At 44.4% G+C, this 19,298-nt stretch overlaps 1 protein-coding gene across 3 annotated transcripts; it reads right to left on the reverse strand.

Moving 5' to 3' along the window:
- Positions 1–1,569: 1,569 nt before the first annotated feature.
- Positions 1,570–18,906, reverse strand: ddhd2 (DDHD domain containing 2). 3 transcript variants are annotated; one of them, XM_031899324.1, is made up of 18 exons: positions 18,828–18,906; positions 11,806–12,001; positions 10,505–10,692; positions 10,052–10,141; positions 9,652–9,772; positions 9,076–9,165; positions 8,755–8,896; positions 8,205–8,413; positions 7,443–7,513; positions 7,234–7,356; positions 6,617–6,712; positions 5,947–6,066; positions 5,455–5,610; positions 5,025–5,127; positions 3,362–3,517; positions 2,651–2,813; positions 2,347–2,478; positions 1,570–2,103 (listed from the first exon to the last, which is right to left on the reverse strand). In XM_031899324.1, exons 1-17 carry the CDS (start codon positions 18,855–18,857, stop codon positions 2,397–2,399), a joined length of 2,136 nt encoding a protein of 711 aa, XP_031755184.1. In that variant the 5' UTR covers positions 18,858–18,906; the 3' UTR covers positions 1,570–2,103; positions 2,347–2,396. The 3 variants fall into 3 exon arrangements, with proteins under 3 accessions (XP_031755184.1, XP_012814853.1, XP_012814854.1); XM_012959399.3 differs by lacking the exon at positions 18,828–18,906 and adding an exon at positions 15,796–16,381; XM_012959400.3 differs by lacking the exon at positions 18,828–18,906 and adding an exon at positions 16,257–16,275.
- Between the last annotated feature and the right edge of the window lie 392 nt (positions 18,907–19,298).

Below are 19,298 nucleotides of genomic sequence, written 5' to 3' on the forward strand. Positions count from 1 at the left end.
CTCTGGTGTACAATATGTGACATTTATAAAGCTCCGTCTTCCTGCCCCACAAAATCATCTATTTAAAGGAGCATAATCTGCATATTGGTAAATGTATATTTATGTTCTGCCAGACTAAATCTCACACATGATACAGTATTGGCCCTTGCCCATAAAGTGGCACTCACCTACTCCCTACGGCCCATTGAGTGGCACTCACCTACTCCCTACGGCCCATTGAGCGGCACTCACCTACTCCCTACGGCCCATTGAGCGGCACTCACCTACTCCCTACGGCCCATTGAGCGGCACTCACCTACTCCCTACGGCCCATTGAGCGGCACTCACCTACTCCCTACGGCCCATTGAGCGGCACTCACCTACTCCCTACGGCCCATTGAGCGGGACTCACCTACTCCCTACGGCCCATTGAGCGGCACTCACCTACTCCCTATGGCCCATTGCACATAGAGCTGCACTTACGTACTCCCTACAGCCCATTGCACATAGAGCGGCACTTACCTACACCCTATGGCCCATTGCCCACAAAGCGGCACATATCTACTCCCTACAGCCCATTGCCCATAGAGCGGCACTTACATACTCCCTACAGCCCATTGCCCATAGAGCGGCACTTACCTACACCCTATGGCCCATTGCCCACAAAGCGGCACATATCTACTCCCTACAGCCCATTGCCCATAGAGCGGCACTTACGTACTCCCTACAGCCCATTGCACATAGAGCGGCACTTACCTACACCCTATGGCCCATTGCCCACAAAGCGGCACATATCTACTCCCTACAGCCCATTGGCCATAGAGCGGCACTTACGTACTCCCTACGGCCCATTGCACATAGAGCTGCACTTACCTACACCCTATGGCCCATTGCCCACAAAGCGGCACATATCTACTCCCTACAGCCCATTGCCCATAGAGCGGCACTTACATACTCCCTACAGCCCATTGCCCATAGAGCGGCACTTACCTACACCCTATGGCCCATTGCCCACAAAGCGGCACATATCTACTCCCTACAGCCCATTGGCCATAGAGCGGCACTTACAGTACGTACTCCCTACAGCCCATTGCACATAGAGCTGCACTTACCTACACCCTATGGCCCATTGCCCACAAAGCGGCACATATCTACTCCCTACAGCCCATTGCCCATAGAGCGGCACTTACGTACTCCCTACAGCCCATTGCACATAGAGCTGCACTTACTTACTCCCTACAGCCCATTGCACATAGAGCTGCACTTACCTACACCCTATGGCCCATTGCCCACAAAGCGGCACATATCTACTCCCTACAGCCCATTGGCCATAGAGCGGCACTTACGTACTCCCTACAGCCCATTGCCCATAGAGCGGCACTTACCTACACCCTATGGCCCATTGCCCACAAAGCGGCACATACTGTATCTACTCCCTACAGCCCATTGCCCATAGAGCGGCACTTACCTACTCCCTACAGCCCACTGCAGATGCTGGCCCTGTAACTACTAGTCCCATTTCCATTTGTGCTGACACACGCACTTCTGGGTACTGCAGAAATGCCAGGAATAAAACATTTTGCTAAAGAATCAGTATTTTAAATATAATCTTTAATAAATAGGCCACACCTACAGCTGCGCAGTACAACATGGAAACGTCGACCCCCTACTGCAAGTGTGCTTTGTCTCTTTACCCCATACAGGGGGCATTCTAGATATTGCTGAAATACAACTCCCAGCACATTCCCAGCAGCCTTTGGTAAATATGGAAGAGTTAAAATAAAGGATCAACTTTACTATTATTAAAAAACACCAAAGCACTTACCCAATAAGGTGTGAGTGAATCATAACATGGGCTTATAAATATTCATAAGGAAATATACACAGTCTTGTTCTATCTCTGCTCTGGTAATAAATCTCTTACACGGTGTGCTACTATCAAATGTAATAAGGCAAGGACACGGCGATAAATATACAGCAAAGCGGTGCTGTTTGGGATGGGAAATGCTACATGGTATGCAGGGATCTCAACAGCATCAGGCTTCCATATCTTCTCCTTGAGTGCCCTCTAGCTGCAGGGGGAAGCATTACACAAAGGAAAGACCAAGGGGCATGGTAGTGCATCTGTAAAAAAAAAAACAAGAGGGAGTTTTAGTTCAACCCCACTTATAGCAATTTATATATGGTCAGTGGGAACCTAAATGATCACATGACATGGTTCATGTAGACAGTAATACTAGGGAAAGCAGGAGTGGGGCAGGTACAGGTGATTGGTTGAAAGCTGCTCCTGTCAGGCTAATTGAGAGATAAGAATTAGGTAGGGGAGGAATGAGTATCTGGGGGATGGGTGGCTTATTGGTCACTTACCAAAATGTTCTTTCTTCGCCCCCTGCTTATGGCAGCACCTGTGCCAGTTCTTATAGTAGGGGCTGATCCATGTTGATTCCCATAGTCTGATAGATTTCCTTTAGGAGCAGCAGTGCAGTGTCTTCAGATGTCCTACACAGAAAATCAACACAGTCCAATATATTAAACTGACAAAAAAAAAAAGATGTTATTAACATCTTCATCTTCCATTCCTTACCCCCCTTGGCACTCGCTCATCCCTATCTAGTCTCTCTATAGACAATAGAATAGGTGTTTGTTTCCCTTGATGTTCATTCCGACTCACCAGTAACAGACATGGCTCTGCAGTGCAAAGAGATACTCATTGAAGCTCTCAATTGGTTTCTCCTGGAGAACATAATCAAAGCGCTGCCCCCCATTTAGCATTCCCACTGATATCTGCATGGGGTCTTCCTTTGCAGGAGCAGGGGGTTCCTCTATCTTTATAGCTGCAGGAGTTTAGAGCAGATAAAAAAATATTGTTATGGCACTCTTACATATAATGTAAAGCTAATATTCCAACTTCACAGAGACCTATGAATAACTTTTCATAGAGATCCTCCTATAATAACTCCTACTGCTCCATATAACTCCTCCTAATGCTCCATATAACCCCTCCCTATAACTCCTCCTATTGCTCCATATAACCCCTCCCTATAACTCCTCCTATTGCTCCATATACCCCCTCACTATAACTCCTCCTATTGTCCCATATAACCCCTCCCCATAACTCCCCCTATTGTTCCATATAACTTCTCCCTATAACTCCTCCTATTACTCCATATAAACCCACCATATAACTCCTCCTACTGCTCCATATAACCCCTCCCTATAACTCCCCCTATTGTTCCATATAGCTCCTCCCTATAACTCCTCCTATTGTCCTATAAAACCTCTCCCTATAACTCCTCCTATTGCTCCATATAATGTGCTCTTACAATGCTAGTAAAGATATCAGTCTTCAACAATTCCTATAGCAAGGCAATAACTGAAATACCTTCCACCACGGCAAAAAGGTTTGTGTCTGGCACTGCAGCAGCCTCAGCAGTAGGTGGTGGCAAGGATGGTATAGGAGGCCGTGTGAAGGTCTGCCATGCTGTTTTCAGTGAGCCAATAATGTCTGTGCCCATTCGTGTCAGGCCCTCTTTCAGCTCTACAAGGTTAACAGAGGTGGGTGAATCTCACTGCTTGTGGCTTCATTCATTTGATACAGTACCACACAGAAGGTTAATGATCAAATTCAGGAATATTGGCCGAGAACCTAATATTTGTAATTGGATAGAAAACTGGCTGAAGGATAGATTACAAAGAGTGGTGGTAAATGGAACATTTTCTAATTGGGCCAGTGTGGTTAGTGGAGTACCGCAGGGGTCAGTCCTTGGTCCTTTGCTTTTTAACTTGTTTATTAATGGCCTGGAGGAGGGCATAGAGAGTACTGTTTCTATTTTTGCTGATGACACTAAATTGTGCAAAACTATAAGTTCCATGCAGGATGCTGCCGCTTTGCAGAGCGATTCGACAAAATTGGAAAACTGGGCAGCAAACTGGAAAATGAGGTTCAATATTGACAAGTGCAAAGTTATATACTTTGGTAGAAATAATATAAATGCAAGTTATATACTAAATGGTAGTTTGTTGGGGGTATCCTTAATGGAGAAGGATCTAGGGTTTTTTGTAGATTACAAGTTGTCCAATTCCTGGCAATGTCATTCTGTGGCTACTAAAGCAAATAAAGTGCTGTCTTGAATAAAAAAGGGCATTGACTCAAGGGATGAAAACATAATTTTGCCTCTTTATAGGTCCCTGGTAAGGCCTCACCTTGAGTATGCAGTGCAGTTTTGGGCTCCAGTCCTTAAGAAGGATATTAATGAGCTGGAGAGAGTGTGGAGACTGCAACTAAACTGGTAAAGGGGATGGAAGGGTTAAACTATGAGGTGAGACTGTCGAGGTTGGGGTTGTTTTCTCTGGAAAAAAGACACTTGCGAGGGGACATGATTACTCTGTACAAGTACATTAGAGGGGATTATAGGCAGATAGGGGGATGTTCTTTTTCCCCATAAAAATGATCAGTGCACCAGAGGCCCCCCCTTTAGATTAGGAGAACAGAACTTTTATTTGAAGCAGCTGAGGGGGGGTTTCACTCTGAGGGCAGTGAGGTTGGGGAATACCCTTCCTAATGATGTTGTAATGGCAGATTCTGTTAAATTGGATGAGTTCTTGAACAAGCATAGTGTATAGATAGGTCAGTATGGGTCTGTATGTGAGTGGATAGATAGGGCAGTGTGGGTCTGTATGTGAGTGGATAGATAGGGCAGTGTGGGTCTGTATGTGAGTGGATAGATAGGTCAGTATGGGTCTGTATGTGAGTGGATAGATAGGTCAGTATGGGTCTGTATGTGTGTGGATAGATAGGGCAGTGTGGGTCTGTATGTGAGTGGATAGATAGGGCAGTGTGGGTCTGTATGTGAGTGGATAGATAGGTCAGTGTGGGTCTGTATGTGAGTGGATAGATAGGTCAGTATGGGTCTATGTGTGTGCGCTGGGGTTCGCTTGGAAGGGTTTTGGGATGGATTTTGTCTCTTTTTTTCAACCCAACTTAACTATGTAACTGTATGTAACATGCAAGAACTATGGTGTCATTGCTGCTCTGTTAATTTTACCTAAATGCATCCTCTTCCTGCCCTTATGGTGAGGGATTAGAATGGGCTCAAACTCCTGCTCTCTGAGTACGATTGGCTCAATCCGATAAGCCACTGGGTCAAACTGCAATCAGAGAGAAATTTGCCTTAGTGGATATTTGTATGATATTGCTGAACCACGTGTAACATATAAACAACATGGACTAATCCTTCTGATAAAACCCAAAGGATCACTAGACAATGATACAAGTAATGTGTGCCCCTTAGTGGGTGGCACCATGTCAACAGAGCTGAAACACTCTACTTCCAGCAGAGAGTACTTGTTGGAAAGAAACTTCAGGCATAATTAATAAATCAGTACACAAGGGGACTCAATACACAAGTCATATAAGGATCATGTTTATGTTTTGTTGAGGTCGTGCCTCCATCCTGTCACACTAATGGCACTTACTGGGTGATAAATATTGAAGAACCGTTTGCAGGTTGGAAAGTGGTATTTTGGATCAATCCTCTTCAGACCTCGCACTGTCAAGTACATGCCAACGGGTGAGCCCCAAGCAAAGAAGACTTCGGGGTGAAAGCTCAACTGGGGGTACTTGACTGACACCTGGTAAAAGAAAGAGGATATAAGAATTCAAAAGTAAATGGATCCCATTTTTGGAGGGGGTTTGCAGCCTGAGGGCCAGTTAGGGTGTCTTTGGTGGATGTCAAGGAACTATAGGAGACTGAATGCAACAAACATCCTTTAATATCGCTTTAACCTTGTTATTATTAAAACCAACATATTCTGCGGCACTGTACAACAGAATGAGCTTAGGGGGACCCCAACTACATTTTTTAAAACAATGGTGAGCCTGAATGCTTTTTATCTGGACAAGGTTATTGTAGGACTGGAGACTGCCAAGACAGGGCCAGGGGAGATAGAGATGTTCTGGTCTCATACCTGTCCAATACCAACGTCAAAGTATTCATAATTCACAACATTGGGGGGACTACCAGATGTGAGAAAAGGCTTCTTGGAGTCTGCTGTAGGGGATGTTGCTTGGGCAGTGCCAGAAGAATCCTGTAAAGAGATAGTGTGTTATACAGCTGCTGATGGACAGGGACAGGAGTAACAGCCAGCAAATATGACTGGGCTCAAACAGATGTTTCTGCTTCTCTTCTTCATACACCAACATCCCAACTACTGATGCCTGGGGACCCAAGAGCTAATGCCACCTTGAACATGGCAGTAATTCCAAAGTTCCCTCAGTGTGCCATGTCAATCAGCATAGCAGATCAAAAGTATCACATGCTAGCCATTTAAACACCACTCCCACCATGAACACCTTCAGTGCAAATTGCATCTGCATTCTGATCAAAATCCTAGTGAAGATGCATTGGGTTGGACGCATTAGACTCAAATACATAGTATGAACTCCCCACATGGAGGCTACAATGATGGTGTGGAAATGTTGCATTGTTGGTAAAAAAAAAACAAAAAAAAAACAGGGCAATTTGTGTTTGAAATTGCACTTTGCACTTGTAAATGATCCCTTCTGTTTTTCTTTTTACATCAGGAAAATCTCACTTAATAATAAGTAAACAAAATCAGGACATGAAAATCTGCTCACCTTCTGCCACCCTCTGTGCCTTATATATTGAAGGATTTTTTTCCGTGGCCCTAAAGGAATTTCCAGATCCTTCAGGTCATTTTCTGTGCATAAAGCCTGGAATAAAAAGAGCATACATTTTTGGCAAGTACTGTAAAACATAATTACATAGACACACAATATAATTCAATGAATTCTATGCACACTGATAATGATCTTCCATACTTGTGCCAATACACCAGTTAGTACACCTCTTTAAATAAGGGGCAAAGTACAGGGGGCCCTAGAATTAATACCTGCTTAACGCATGAGTTGCTTTCAGAATTCCCTTTGCATTCTGCAACTGACTTGCACATAATGATACAGATGTCTGTGCTGCGGGCATTGGCGTGCCAGTGATAACATGATTTGTACCCCCACTTATATGTGATAAAATGTAATAATGCAACTTATTTGTGATAAAATGAAGCAGCCACAAGTAAGGGTCCGTGTGGTAAATCAAGCTCAGGTTAGGTGAATGCAGGTGCCACTATAACAATGGAAGTCAGTGAAATATGGTAAAGAAACATGCCCATTCTCACCCCTAACCAAATACAATTTTGACAAAAGGCAATGAGTGGGAAAAAAAGCCACTTTACCAGGGCCTCTATGTCAATCTTCTCTCCCTCAAACACACTGCAATATTCTGTGAGCTCCAGCTGCTGCAGAACCTCACTCAGCCTTGGCTTGTCTCTCTGTGACTCTGAGTGGAGTAATGTAGTCTGAAAAAAGGGAAAGTACAACTCTCTGTTTATGGACTGAGTACCCATCTGCGTGGCAGCTATGAAATGTACCAAACAGAGGTTACCTTCGTCATGTCCTGACTGCTGAGGGATGAATCTGTTTGGTTGGTGAGAATGTCAAACAGAATGACAGATCCTATAGAAAGATGGTTAAGATTATGGCTTGTTGATATAAGTTAATAAAGTTAACAAATGAATATATGACAGTTTCTGCTGGCACTTTGTTGAGAGTATTGTACTGGTGACAAGAGGCCATTAGCAGGGGATAATAGAAAGAAGGCCTCAAGTATAGGGATTTTGTTTTAACTGTAACATAGCAAACATCTGGCAGCACCACTACTGGTGCTTGCATGCCTAAACTTGCTCTAGTGATGGTTTTGGGGGTTAAAAGTTCTGTCAGATGCTTCCCATTCAAGCACTTCTCTGCTGGCTGATATACACTACAACAAAACGTTATAGGTGCAATAAAGATAGCAGATCTACAACTGTGAGATTAAAAAAGGTTCCTCTATTGTAAAATTTGCAGGCAGAGAAAATGCCCCCCATGTACCATCAGCCAAAGGGCAGCCACGACATGTGATTTACCATGAGGATTAGCAGATCTTTGGTTGGTAGGATGCAAGCATTCCTAGTAACTGGTTAAAGTGAAATAGACCAGATGCCGGTGCAGTAAATAAATGCTATAGTGTTAACCTATAGGTACAACATTCTGTGGGCAGAAAACTTGAAAAACTGAATTAAACTGAAGAAGGGTGTTTCTTTTTTCTTCCACCAAGTGGTGGATGCCATCCTGTGTCCCCAAAGGTGATGAGAGAGAAATTACATACCAAGGCTATGACCAGTCACAGAAACATGTCCTTTGAAGTCAGGGTTTCTTTCTCTGAATATACTGTAGATACGATCCATTTCCCCACATACAGTATTCACAATGGTCTGGCAGTATGTGGGGCTGTTGTAGAAAAACAGATCCAACACGGTCTCGTTGGTGAAGTGGCGGAGGCGGCTGATACTGGGCAGAGTGATCCTCTGGATGTCGCTGTGTACAAGGGGTACAATGTATGATTTGTGTTCAGGGATTACAAGATCGCAAACTATAATAAGCAATAACTCCTCATTTAACTCACTGCTGAGAGGTAGAACCTTCCAACTAGTCCAAAACAGGCTGAATCAGACGCAGAGCAGACAGGACTATCTGACTGCCACTCAGCACAACACTACCCATCGAAAACTTTGTTGTGCCAAACTGTGCTTGTTCACTACAAAATGTAGATACTGATGCTCTAATCAATCTAATACTGCAATGGTAATATATTTATTTATATAAAGAACTCATGGGTCCTAATATAAATAGTATTTTACAGTTCACCTGGTACATACTCATCAACACCAGTAGCATCAGCATGTAGGGCGCTGTGCCAGTCTACAGGGAGGAACTCTACCCGGCCAATCAGCCCTTCCTCCGTGGCCTTCTTGAAATGAGCAGGAAGAAGGTTCAGAGTCACACTTTGGAAATCAGTCACTAAGGAAGGAAGACAGAATCATAATGCGTGTTTATTTGTACAATTAAAGGAAATAGGAAATGTGCACACAGGCACACTTTGTTTGCACAAAGTATCACATTTGTGGCACAAAGTATCACAAAGCACTGACAGACAAAGGCTGCTTGTTAAGTTGATGTGACTGATGGAAGGGACTCACCGCACTGTATGATGCTTCTGAACTGAAGGTCACAGGCTGGACCAATGCCATGCACCATGAACACCAAGTGATCAATCTGAGATGGCTCCCCTAAAACAGCAGAAATAATTGATAAAATCTCTGGGTGAATCAGAGCAAGTGTTGCTGGGACTGGAAAAACTGGACCAGAGAGAAGCTTCACTTAATTCTATTGCTTGTTTATACAGCTTGGCCAATGGATGCAATGCCCTCACTGGACTCTACTGATGATAAGTTCTCCCACTGCTTGGTGCACCCCCCCATTGAGCTCATCATCAACAAGTGCACCCATGAGTCCAAGAGTTCCAGGGCGCAGTTCTGCCCACCCAACTGGGATCACACCTGCATTTTTACAAATCATTTAAACACAAAGGGCCTATATTATAGATGCTCAACATGCAGACTTCTAATTGTTGCAGAAGGAACTCTTCTATTATCTGTAGTCACCTTAACCTAGTAAAGAACTATGGAGACTGTGGATCAGCAATAGCTGAAGTGGGTGCAGCTTGGATATCGGGCTATGATTTCTTGTGATCTCTAAAAAAAAGTCTAATTTACCAGACGGTATCTCCACAGAAATATTCTCCACTCCCCTCTTCACTGTTCGGGGCCGACCTTGCTCACTGGGTGTGGCTCCCCACTCATCCGGGATTCCCACTGGCTGATAATGGACCATAAGCTGTGCAGTCATAAAAAAAGAAATGCAACAGAATTACAGATTTAACCTATAATACAAAAAAGCTATTTTCATTTATAGAATATGTTAGTACTTGTAAATGTACAAATCCGGGTATGCACATTAAGATCAGCTCATTTGGAGAAGTCACCAAATGAATGAATCATTGCCCAATGTGGTCCTCGCACAGATTTTGAACCTTCCTGATAAATATATTGCCAATTTTTGCCCAGCTATCTATTGGAAAGGGCCCCTAAAAAATATTGCTCCTGAACTTATTACCTTGGGGTTGTGTAGAATAATAATGTCCCTGAATGGGGATTCCAGCCTCTTCTTCCACTCATTCAGAGTTACTGCCAACATGTATGCATCCTGTGAGAGAACACAATATGTAGGGACATGTTATTGCCAAGTCATATACACAGCACTCAGAGAGAAGCCCTGCTTTGATGTCCAGCATTTGGTCCGGTTGCCCTTCACTCATAACACAGTTATAGGTACTGAAAAACACTGTTGCATCAGTTGTATTTCTAGGAATAGACAGGACAATAATAAGTGTTTTCATGCAAGATGTGGGAAGGACAGACTTAAGCCATTCTGCAACTTCCACTTGACTGTACATTCCCCCATAATCAGAGCTGTAGTGTATGATGAGATTAGTATAAATATGTTAAAACAGTGAGAGTAAAGGCCTCCCATTACTAGAACACATTGCACTGCAGAAACACACTGTACCTCAAGGACTTGGCTGAAGTCCTCTGGATACGGAACATATCTACTCTCCTCTCCCTTGTAGAACCAAGTGCATCTCTGCACCTCAGATTCCTTCTCTTCCCAGTACACCGCCCTCTGTTTGCGACTACCCAGATGTACATCATATCGACCTCCGCGTGTTGGGATCACTATAGTCTGTGGGTTGACACCTAGCGAAAAGAAAAATTCATAAGATTATATTTATCATAGAACAACTCAAGCAGCGTGTTAAATCCATCTAATCTCATCACCGACATATAATACTTAAGGATAAATGAGTAATGCTCTTTATTAGTGGTAATCTCAATAGGATTATACCACTTTGTCTTCTTGACACATCAGTCCACTGCCTGCAGAAGTTGTCAATGTGATTTCTGCCTCAGAGATTCACAAGAGGGACCTTCAATGAGCAATTTAACATTGCCAGAATGGTAGGATCTTTGTGCAACTTTGACTTTAAAGGTCAAGAAAAAAAGCTGAAATTCTTAAGCTGGCCATACACCAGCAGATCCGCTCGCTTGGCGATGTCGCCAAGCGAGCGGATCTTCCCCCGATATCCCCACCTACGGGTGGGCGATATCGGGGACCATTTAGGTAAAAAAAATAATAATCCGATCGTTTGGCCCTGGGGCCAGACGATCGGATTATGTGGGCGGCAATGGGGCAGTCGGATCGGGGACCGCATCAACGAGCCGATGCGGTCCCCGATCCGACCAGATTTTCTAACCTGGCCGATCGAGATCTGGCCAATTTCAGGCCAGATATCGGTCGGCCAGGCCGATCTGCTCTCCCCATACACGGGCCGATTAGCTGCCGAATCGGTCCAAGGGACCGATATCGGCAGCTATAGTCGGCCCGTGTATGGCCACCTTTAGTCTTATGATATCCCACAGGCAGATCCGGACTGAAGATTCAAAATAGGGTTTATTCTGTGCTGCAGACAGTGAACAGAGTCCCAAACAGCTCAATAACCAGCCCAATAAATAGTGACTGTCAATAGCATCTTACAGCAGCTCCTCTGGCATTTGCCAGAATCTACAGATTGTCAGTCCGGGCCTGCCCACAGCCAGTAGCCATTTATCTTTGCAGCTAAGTACCCCATGCCAGAATAACTAACCTACAGTGATCCTCTAGTCTCCTCTTTCTCTATGCCCTGGGTGTAGGGCATGGAGATATGCATGTGCTCTGTAATGCCTACTCTGTGGGAACCATCATATTACCTTTGAATTCCTGCTTTATTAACAAGCCCTCCCCATACTTCCTCACCATATTACAGCCAATACCTGAGCTAAACGCCTGCTCCAGTTTATCGGAATCTTCCCTGCTGAAGGGGAACCAGGAACTCCTGTTGTCTTGCACTTGATGGTAGAACCAGTGTGGAGTCACTGCCTCATACACCTGAGAAGCGTCCACCATCTCGAAGGATTCAGTGGACACTCTGGAGGGGGAAGTCTCCTGTGGTTCTTGTGAGGACATCTCCTGGAAACAACCAAAAGGAACGCGTTAGTAAACTGCAGGACTACTAGTAAATAACCTGGAAGCAGGAGGCAGGTTTGTCTGGGTCTGCCTAGAACCTTAGGCTAACTGTAACCTTAATGGTGCAAAAATGTAACAGAATGCCTATTATGGAAAATAAAATGTATGTGTTTAGTAACACTTGGATGGGGGAGTTGGCTGCTAAAATCTTTCATTTGGTCTCTCTTTGTAAGACCAACACTCCCACCATAGAGGACTAATCTAATGCTCATCATTATTACACTAGTATTCATTTCCGAGTAAAGGCAAAGAAAAGTTTTCCCATAGTGCTCTTCTCATGTGGGATATGTGAGATTTACAGCAATGAAGGCAGCCTTCAGAGGTGCACAGGATAGGCTGGGACACTTGCCCAGAGTTGGCTCAGGGATTCAAAGCAAGGCTCTAATGTGAGAGCCAGTGCCAGCAACAGATCATGTATCTGGGCTTCTCAAGGGCAGTCATACAGAGGAAGAACAGGGAATTAGATTTCACTAATAAAATAATTGTGATATATTTGTGCAGTTGGTCAATTTAACACCCTAAGAAATAATCAAGGGAGTAAATGCTTGGTAAAAGGGGGGTGGTTGGCTTTCCAAAGTACCCAGTTACCCCTACAGAGTGCAAGTACCTTAAAGAGTCAAACTTCCTGTTCCTTAAAGGAGATGTAAAAGGTAAAATTTCTAGGTGGTTCCAAAATTTAACCCCCCCCCCTCTATGGATTACAATTGCATACCCGGCACAGTGCTCCTATCCAGGACTGGTGCAGTGAACATGAGCACTAGGCCGGGGCCTCAGGAAAGAATTAGAATCACTGGGGGATTTTGGTACCTCTCTTTTATTAATATAGCAACAACATGTTCTGTAGCTCTTTACAGAGATTATACATTGGAAACATATTGATAGGCCAAGGTAGAGGCATGGGATGGGATAGGGGTAAACAAGGGCAAGAATTGTCATTTACTGAAAAGGACCCTAAGCATCAGCTGGGTGTGGCACAGGGGGCGGTTACTCTGGAGATTTGGTCATTTATAGTCAAGGAGCTAAACGCTACAGCATCCTTGTGTGGTTTCTATGGGAACGTAGGAAGGGGTCAATAACAACATGGCAACTCCCTTAGTGGCTACTCACTGATTTCGACTCCATTTGATCACAGCTATGGTTTAGCCAGCTGCCGGCAGTGACCAACACCGAGCTGGCCAAAATGCCTTATTAGTATAACCTGCGAAAGGCAGAGAGCGCCCTGCTCATTAGAGCTTGCAGTCTAATGTTCAAGCACAGCTGCTGGGCCTTCCCATATCCATCCATTGCTAGTGTAAAATGCACCATAAGCGCAAGGGTTTCTATACTGTGGCACCATAAATATGTCACCCATGTAACACTGAGACAGACAAGAGGAAGAGGGTGAAGAGAATATAAGGCAAAGAGAAGATGGTTAAAGCGTCAGGCCATGAATTCAACAAGAGGGACCCCAAAGTCAACTACAAGAGCGGCCCCAAAGTCAACCACAAGAGGGACCTCAAAGTCAACCACAAGAGGGACCCCAAAGTCAATGATAAGAGGGACCCCAAAGTCAACGATAAGAGGGACCACAAAGTCAACGATAAGAGGGACCACAAAGTCAACGATAAGAGGGACCACAAAGTCAACGATAAGAGGGACCACAAAGTCAACGATAAGAGGGACCCCAAAGTCAACAAATTCAACAAGAGGGACCCCAAAGTCAACCACAAATTCAACAAGAGGGGACCCTAAAAGCAACAACATCTCAGACTGCCTGGTTTATTGACATTTTCCAGCAGCTAGTCAGTACAGCAGCACCTGCAAGTCTATTCATGTGAAATAATCACACAAGCACCTCAGAATAAACATAAACGTGCATGTTATCAATAAATAGTACAATTATTACTTATTATTAGTATGATGGGAGGCTACAGGCAATACACATCCGAATGCATAGAAAGCAGACTCTGATAAAATATTCCATTTACAGTAAGAGTGATTAAAGGGTAAGTAACCTTATGAAGATCTAGCAGCTCTTTAACCCATGCAGCGCCGCTGCCCCTGGCGCATGATGCCGGCTATGGGGAAACCTCTGGCCCTGGCTGTGACATGTTCCTCATTACTCTGTCACTGAGGATGAGCCCAGAGAATAAGGGGCGTGGCCATGGCGTCACCGCCATTGCTGATCTCCTCCCTCTGCTGCCCACAAACACTGTGTGTATATGACGATCCCTAGCAAGCCCCTCCCATGGCTGCGCTGCGCCAATTTGTCAGGTCACGTGGTGTGTCCGTGAAATCCGGCACAACCAACACTGACGGGGAGGGGGGAGGACGGGGAGAATGGGGGAGCGGGTGTTGGGGGTTCGCTGTAACGCACAATGGCAATTAGGGAATTCTAATAATGATGAAATAGAAAACGGACAAGGGGAGAAGCAGTGGAAAGAAGTTGAACTGCGTGTACGGCGGTAGCTGGGGACATTTTGTAGGGAAAGAGCTGCTGCAGACTTGTCTCTAAGCTACACTTTTTGTCACATTAAACGAACAGGAGTCTTGAGGATTGGGTTATTAATGCTAAAACAATTGTAGCCCACCCTAGGGTATGGCTTGATGTACTGTAGTTGTGACTGTGGTGACACCCCAAAGATTCCCAGTAAATACCAACACAAACAGGAAGTAAACCCAGATTTATTACACAGGAACTGGGCTGAAAATGAGTTAGAAAAAATTAAATGCAGATAAATGCAGAAAGCATGAACAGGCAGAAATGGCAATAACAGTGCAATGCAATGTAAACTGCACTAGCAGTTAAGTTCTAACAACAAAGTTTGGGAGCTCCCCTAATGTCCTATAAGCCGGCGGCATTGGGGCCCTTAAACAACAATTTACATCCAGGATGCTTGTACTTTGTTATTATAGCTTCAAATATATACTGTCACGCAAATTTTTTTTACCACGCCCACTTTTGTGGCCACGACCCAATTAACACACCCCATTGTTTTCTAAAAATACTCCTTTTATATAGTTGAAATGGCGGGATCAGATGCAAATGTGCTATACCCTCATACTGTACTACCTAAGGAAAACAATATAGCAACTCCTACATTAAAATACAAATATAGAGAGAAGGAAGTCAGTTATAAGTGAGTTCTAACTATCTACCAGTTTTGCCCCCCCACACAGGGGAGACTCATACACAGAGCCCCCCATACACAGTACCCTTTATACACAGTACCCTTTATACACAGTGCCCCCCATACACAGTACCCTTTATACACAGTGCGCCACCCATACACAGTACCCTTTAAACACAGTGCCCCCCATACACAGAGGCCCCCCCCATACACAGAGGCCCCCCATACACAGAGGCCCCCCCATACAAAGAGGCCCCCCCCATACACAGAGCACCCCCCATACGCGCTCCGACTCCTTGCGCTGCTTCTCTCCTGTGGCTCCTTCTCCAGCGGTCCCAGGTCCTTTTATAAGGTTGCGCCCGTGGGTGCGACGTCATTACGCACGGGCGCAACCTTATAAAAGGGCCTGGGACCGCCGGAGAAGGAGCCAGAGAAGAGAAGAGAAGCAGCGCTCAGCTTAAGCCCGCTCATCCTGCTGTCGCGGATCGTTCTATGAATGTCCCGCATTTCCGTAATCTATTACGGAAATGCGGGACATTCAGGGAACTATCCGTGACAGCGGGATGCGCTATAGAAAGCGGGACAGTTGGGGGGTATGCCTGTATGTCAGTACTGTGGCACACTTACTACTGAGACGTGAGACAGGAAACTTGTTTGGGAGCGCAGGTCTCCCCTCAGTGCTGAGCTGGTGAGTAGGAATGGCGCTGGCAGGGTATCATTCAGCTTCCCACACTGCGCAGGGGGGATCTCTCTCACTGTTTTCCATGCAGCATCCACACATACTCTGGCTTTTAGCAGAGCTCTCTGGCAGCTCTCCACCCCTCAGGTCCTCAGATCCACTTCCTCTTCCTTTTTGGAGCCCATCCTCTCCAGAGCAGGGCCTTCTGGGATCTGTAGTCCCTTCATTCCTATTACTATAGATACTGCTGCAGTCCTTATATCAACAGTGAAAATCCACATAAAGCAGGAAAATAGGCTTACTTTCAAGGAAACCAGCTTGGCTACACTCTCCCACCACGAGAAATCTTGTGTCCCCACAAGGAAACAATAAGACCACAAACCCAAAAAACCTATACATTAAAAATGACCTCCCAACCGCCCCGCTTTCAGCGGGACAGTCCTGATATTTATGGCACTTCCCGCTGTCCCGGATTCACTGTTAGATGTCCCGCTTTTCAGCATTGCCATTTAATTGATTGCTGTGCCTGCTCTGCTCTGGGGAATAAAGCCCCGCCCCCTTAACTCTTCAATCTCCCCTGCTACACTCAAGCTCACAGCCTTACCTTGATGTTTAATTGTCCTGGGAGGAGCATTTGTGACAGGCAAGGGTTAAGTATTGGCATTGGCTGCATTCCTCTCCTGCTCAGTGGGTCAGGGGCTGAGGGGGCTCTGTCTTTTATCAGGCAGAAGAGGCTGCTGCCTTTATTTGTATGCTGGGCAGTTTCACCTTCCCACCCCTAACATATATCTCTCACTCCTGGGAATCTCTGGCAGAGCACAGCATGAAGGGGAAGAGGTATTGCTTATTCATAAAATCTAGCAGACATTTTAAAGGGGCCCTTATAAGTCTGGGAACCTTAGGCCTTGTTAATATGGCAAGAAATCATACCGCCCAACTGTCCCGCTTTCTGTAGGACAGTCCCGGTTTTGGTAGCGCATCCTGCTGTCCCGGATAGTACCATGAATGTCTCGCATTTCCGTAATGCGGGACATTCATAGAACTATCCCTGACAGCGGGATGCGCTGGCTGCAGTCAGGCGTTCCTCTTCTTCAGTGGCTCCTTGTTCGGCTGAGCCAGGCCCTTTTATAAGGTTGTGCCCGTGCGTATTGACGTCACACGCACAGGCGCAACCTTATAAAAGGGCCTGGCTCCGCCCAACAAGGAGCCGCATATAGAGAGGAGATGCTGTAGAAGAAGAAGCAGCAGCAGCATGTATGGAAGCTCTGTGTATTGGGGGGTACTGTGTATGGGGGGCTACTGTGTATGGGGGGCACCTGTGTATGGGGGCTACTGTGTAGGAGTTGCTATATTGTTTTCCTTAGGTAGTACAGTATGAGGGTATAGCACATTTACGTCTGATCCCACCATTTCATCTATATAAAAGGAGTATTTTTTTAAAGGGGGTGTGGAAATTGGGGCGTGGCCACAAAAGTGGGCGTGGTCAATAAAATTTGCCGCGCTGCGCACCCCAAACCTTTTTGAATAAGTAAGAATACACATTTTAAAATGAGGTTTGAGGATACAAGTGAAATTGCACCAGCGGGAAGAGCCAACCTGATGGGAGTGGGGGTTGTGGGGGGGGGGGGGTTTCACTGTAACGCAGAAGGGCAAATAGGGAATCCTAATAATATAGAAAGCAGGCAAGGGGAGAAGCAGTGGAAAGAAGTTGAACTGCGTGTACAGCGGCAGCCGGGGACATATTGTAGGGCAAGAGGGGAAAGAGCGGCTGTAGACTTGTCTCTTAGCTACACTTTCGGCCGACTAGATTAAATGAACAGGAGTCTTGGGGTTTGGCCGTTAAACCTATGAAGCAGAAGGGGATATTGTAGTTTAGCACTGTGAGGTATTTATGGACGGTGGGGGTGGGGGGTGGGTACTGAAGTACTATGAGGCCCAACAGTCCCCAGCAGCCTAATAATAGTGACTTTGGCAATTATTCAACCTATTGACCCAAGGCCATATTTGCTTGTCTAGGGATGAACTTTTCTGGTCACAAACGAAAACATCGGTTAATTAAATATCAAAGGCTCCCTAAAAAGTATCTGTATTGTCAATATTATATTTATTCAATAAAACATGAATGAGAAGTTACTAGAGCAGGAACTAAGTAGGTAAAAAGCAAATGTTTGTGTAGTCAAAGGGGGATAATGTTTGAATGGTAAACTAAAATATTTCTGGAATGGCCTACTGATTGGGGGTTAAGAATACACATTTTAAAATGAGGTTTAAGGATACAAGTGAACACAGGAAATTGAAATTGAACAATTTTGTTAAAAATAAACAGTGAACCTTATAGTGGACTTGGTGTACTCGCAATCTCTTGTGCAGCAAGGAGCGCCTTTGTGTGTATTAGGGTGCAAGAATACAGAAAATATCTTAGTTGTATACAGGTCGGTTAGAGGAAATTTAGCTTTGGGGTAAGGAAAGGAAATTCCCATTTTACATAGGTGTTAATTGAGTTAATGGAAAGCTGATTTAATGAAATGCGTATGGTATTGCCATCCTTTGTAAGCAGAGCATTTAAGGGGTTAAAGAACACTGGAATTATGCTGGTGTAGTGGAGTATTGAAGAGGAACGTTTGTTTTAGGGACAATAAATGCATGGATGAAAGGTGCAGGAATGATCCAGAAAGGGGATTATAGATAAAATTAAAAAAGTTATAAGAGGAATATTGTTCATTTTTGCAAATTTATTGGCGTTAGTAGAGGAGAAAATGTTGCATGTGTTACTGCAGAAGCTAGATAAAGCGGAACAACCAGAAATATATGAGCTTCTACAAAATCTGTGGTGTGTAAATGAGGAAAGGATAGTACATCAGTAAATAAATATGCGCGAGGGTTAGTGTTTATGGGATTTATTAATCAAGGTGTATTATCAGTATGGGGATATATAGAGAGTTGGCTAAATATGCTTTTGCAAGCATTTTTTTTCACAAACCTTTTGTAAACTGTTAACTTCACCACTCATGTTTCTCGAAGAGCTGTGGAATGCCTCCCTTGGTTTTTACACTTTTAATCTGAAAAAGAACCCAATCATTTCAAAGCCTATATAGCAGAGTTTGCCTGTTACCAAGATAAACTTCCTAGTTATATTTTAAGTAACATTGCTTAGATTATAGTTGCTGTGTATTGAAGGTTGAAAAATAACAAAAGGATAAATATATCCTGTAGCCCAGATAAAAAATAGAAAAGGTTTATTCAAGACATCATATTAAAAAGTATACATACAGACCTTGATGCTTTTCATACCATCTAATACCTATTTATAGGCACCACAATCCCATGAGAAGTTTGAAGGAGTGTAAGCGCCTTCCATTTTTATATAAAACCAATCAAACAGATTTATATTGGCTACTCGTTTATTAGTAGTATTAGATATATATATTTTTACGGGACTCAGTTTGTTATT

The sequence above is a fragment of the Xenopus tropicalis genome, chromosome 3 (genome assembly GCF_000004195.4).
Source record: "Xenopus tropicalis strain Nigerian chromosome 3, UCB_Xtro_10.0, whole genome shotgun sequence".
Classification (NCBI taxonomy): Eukaryota; Metazoa; Chordata; class Amphibia; order Anura; family Pipidae; genus Xenopus; species Xenopus tropicalis.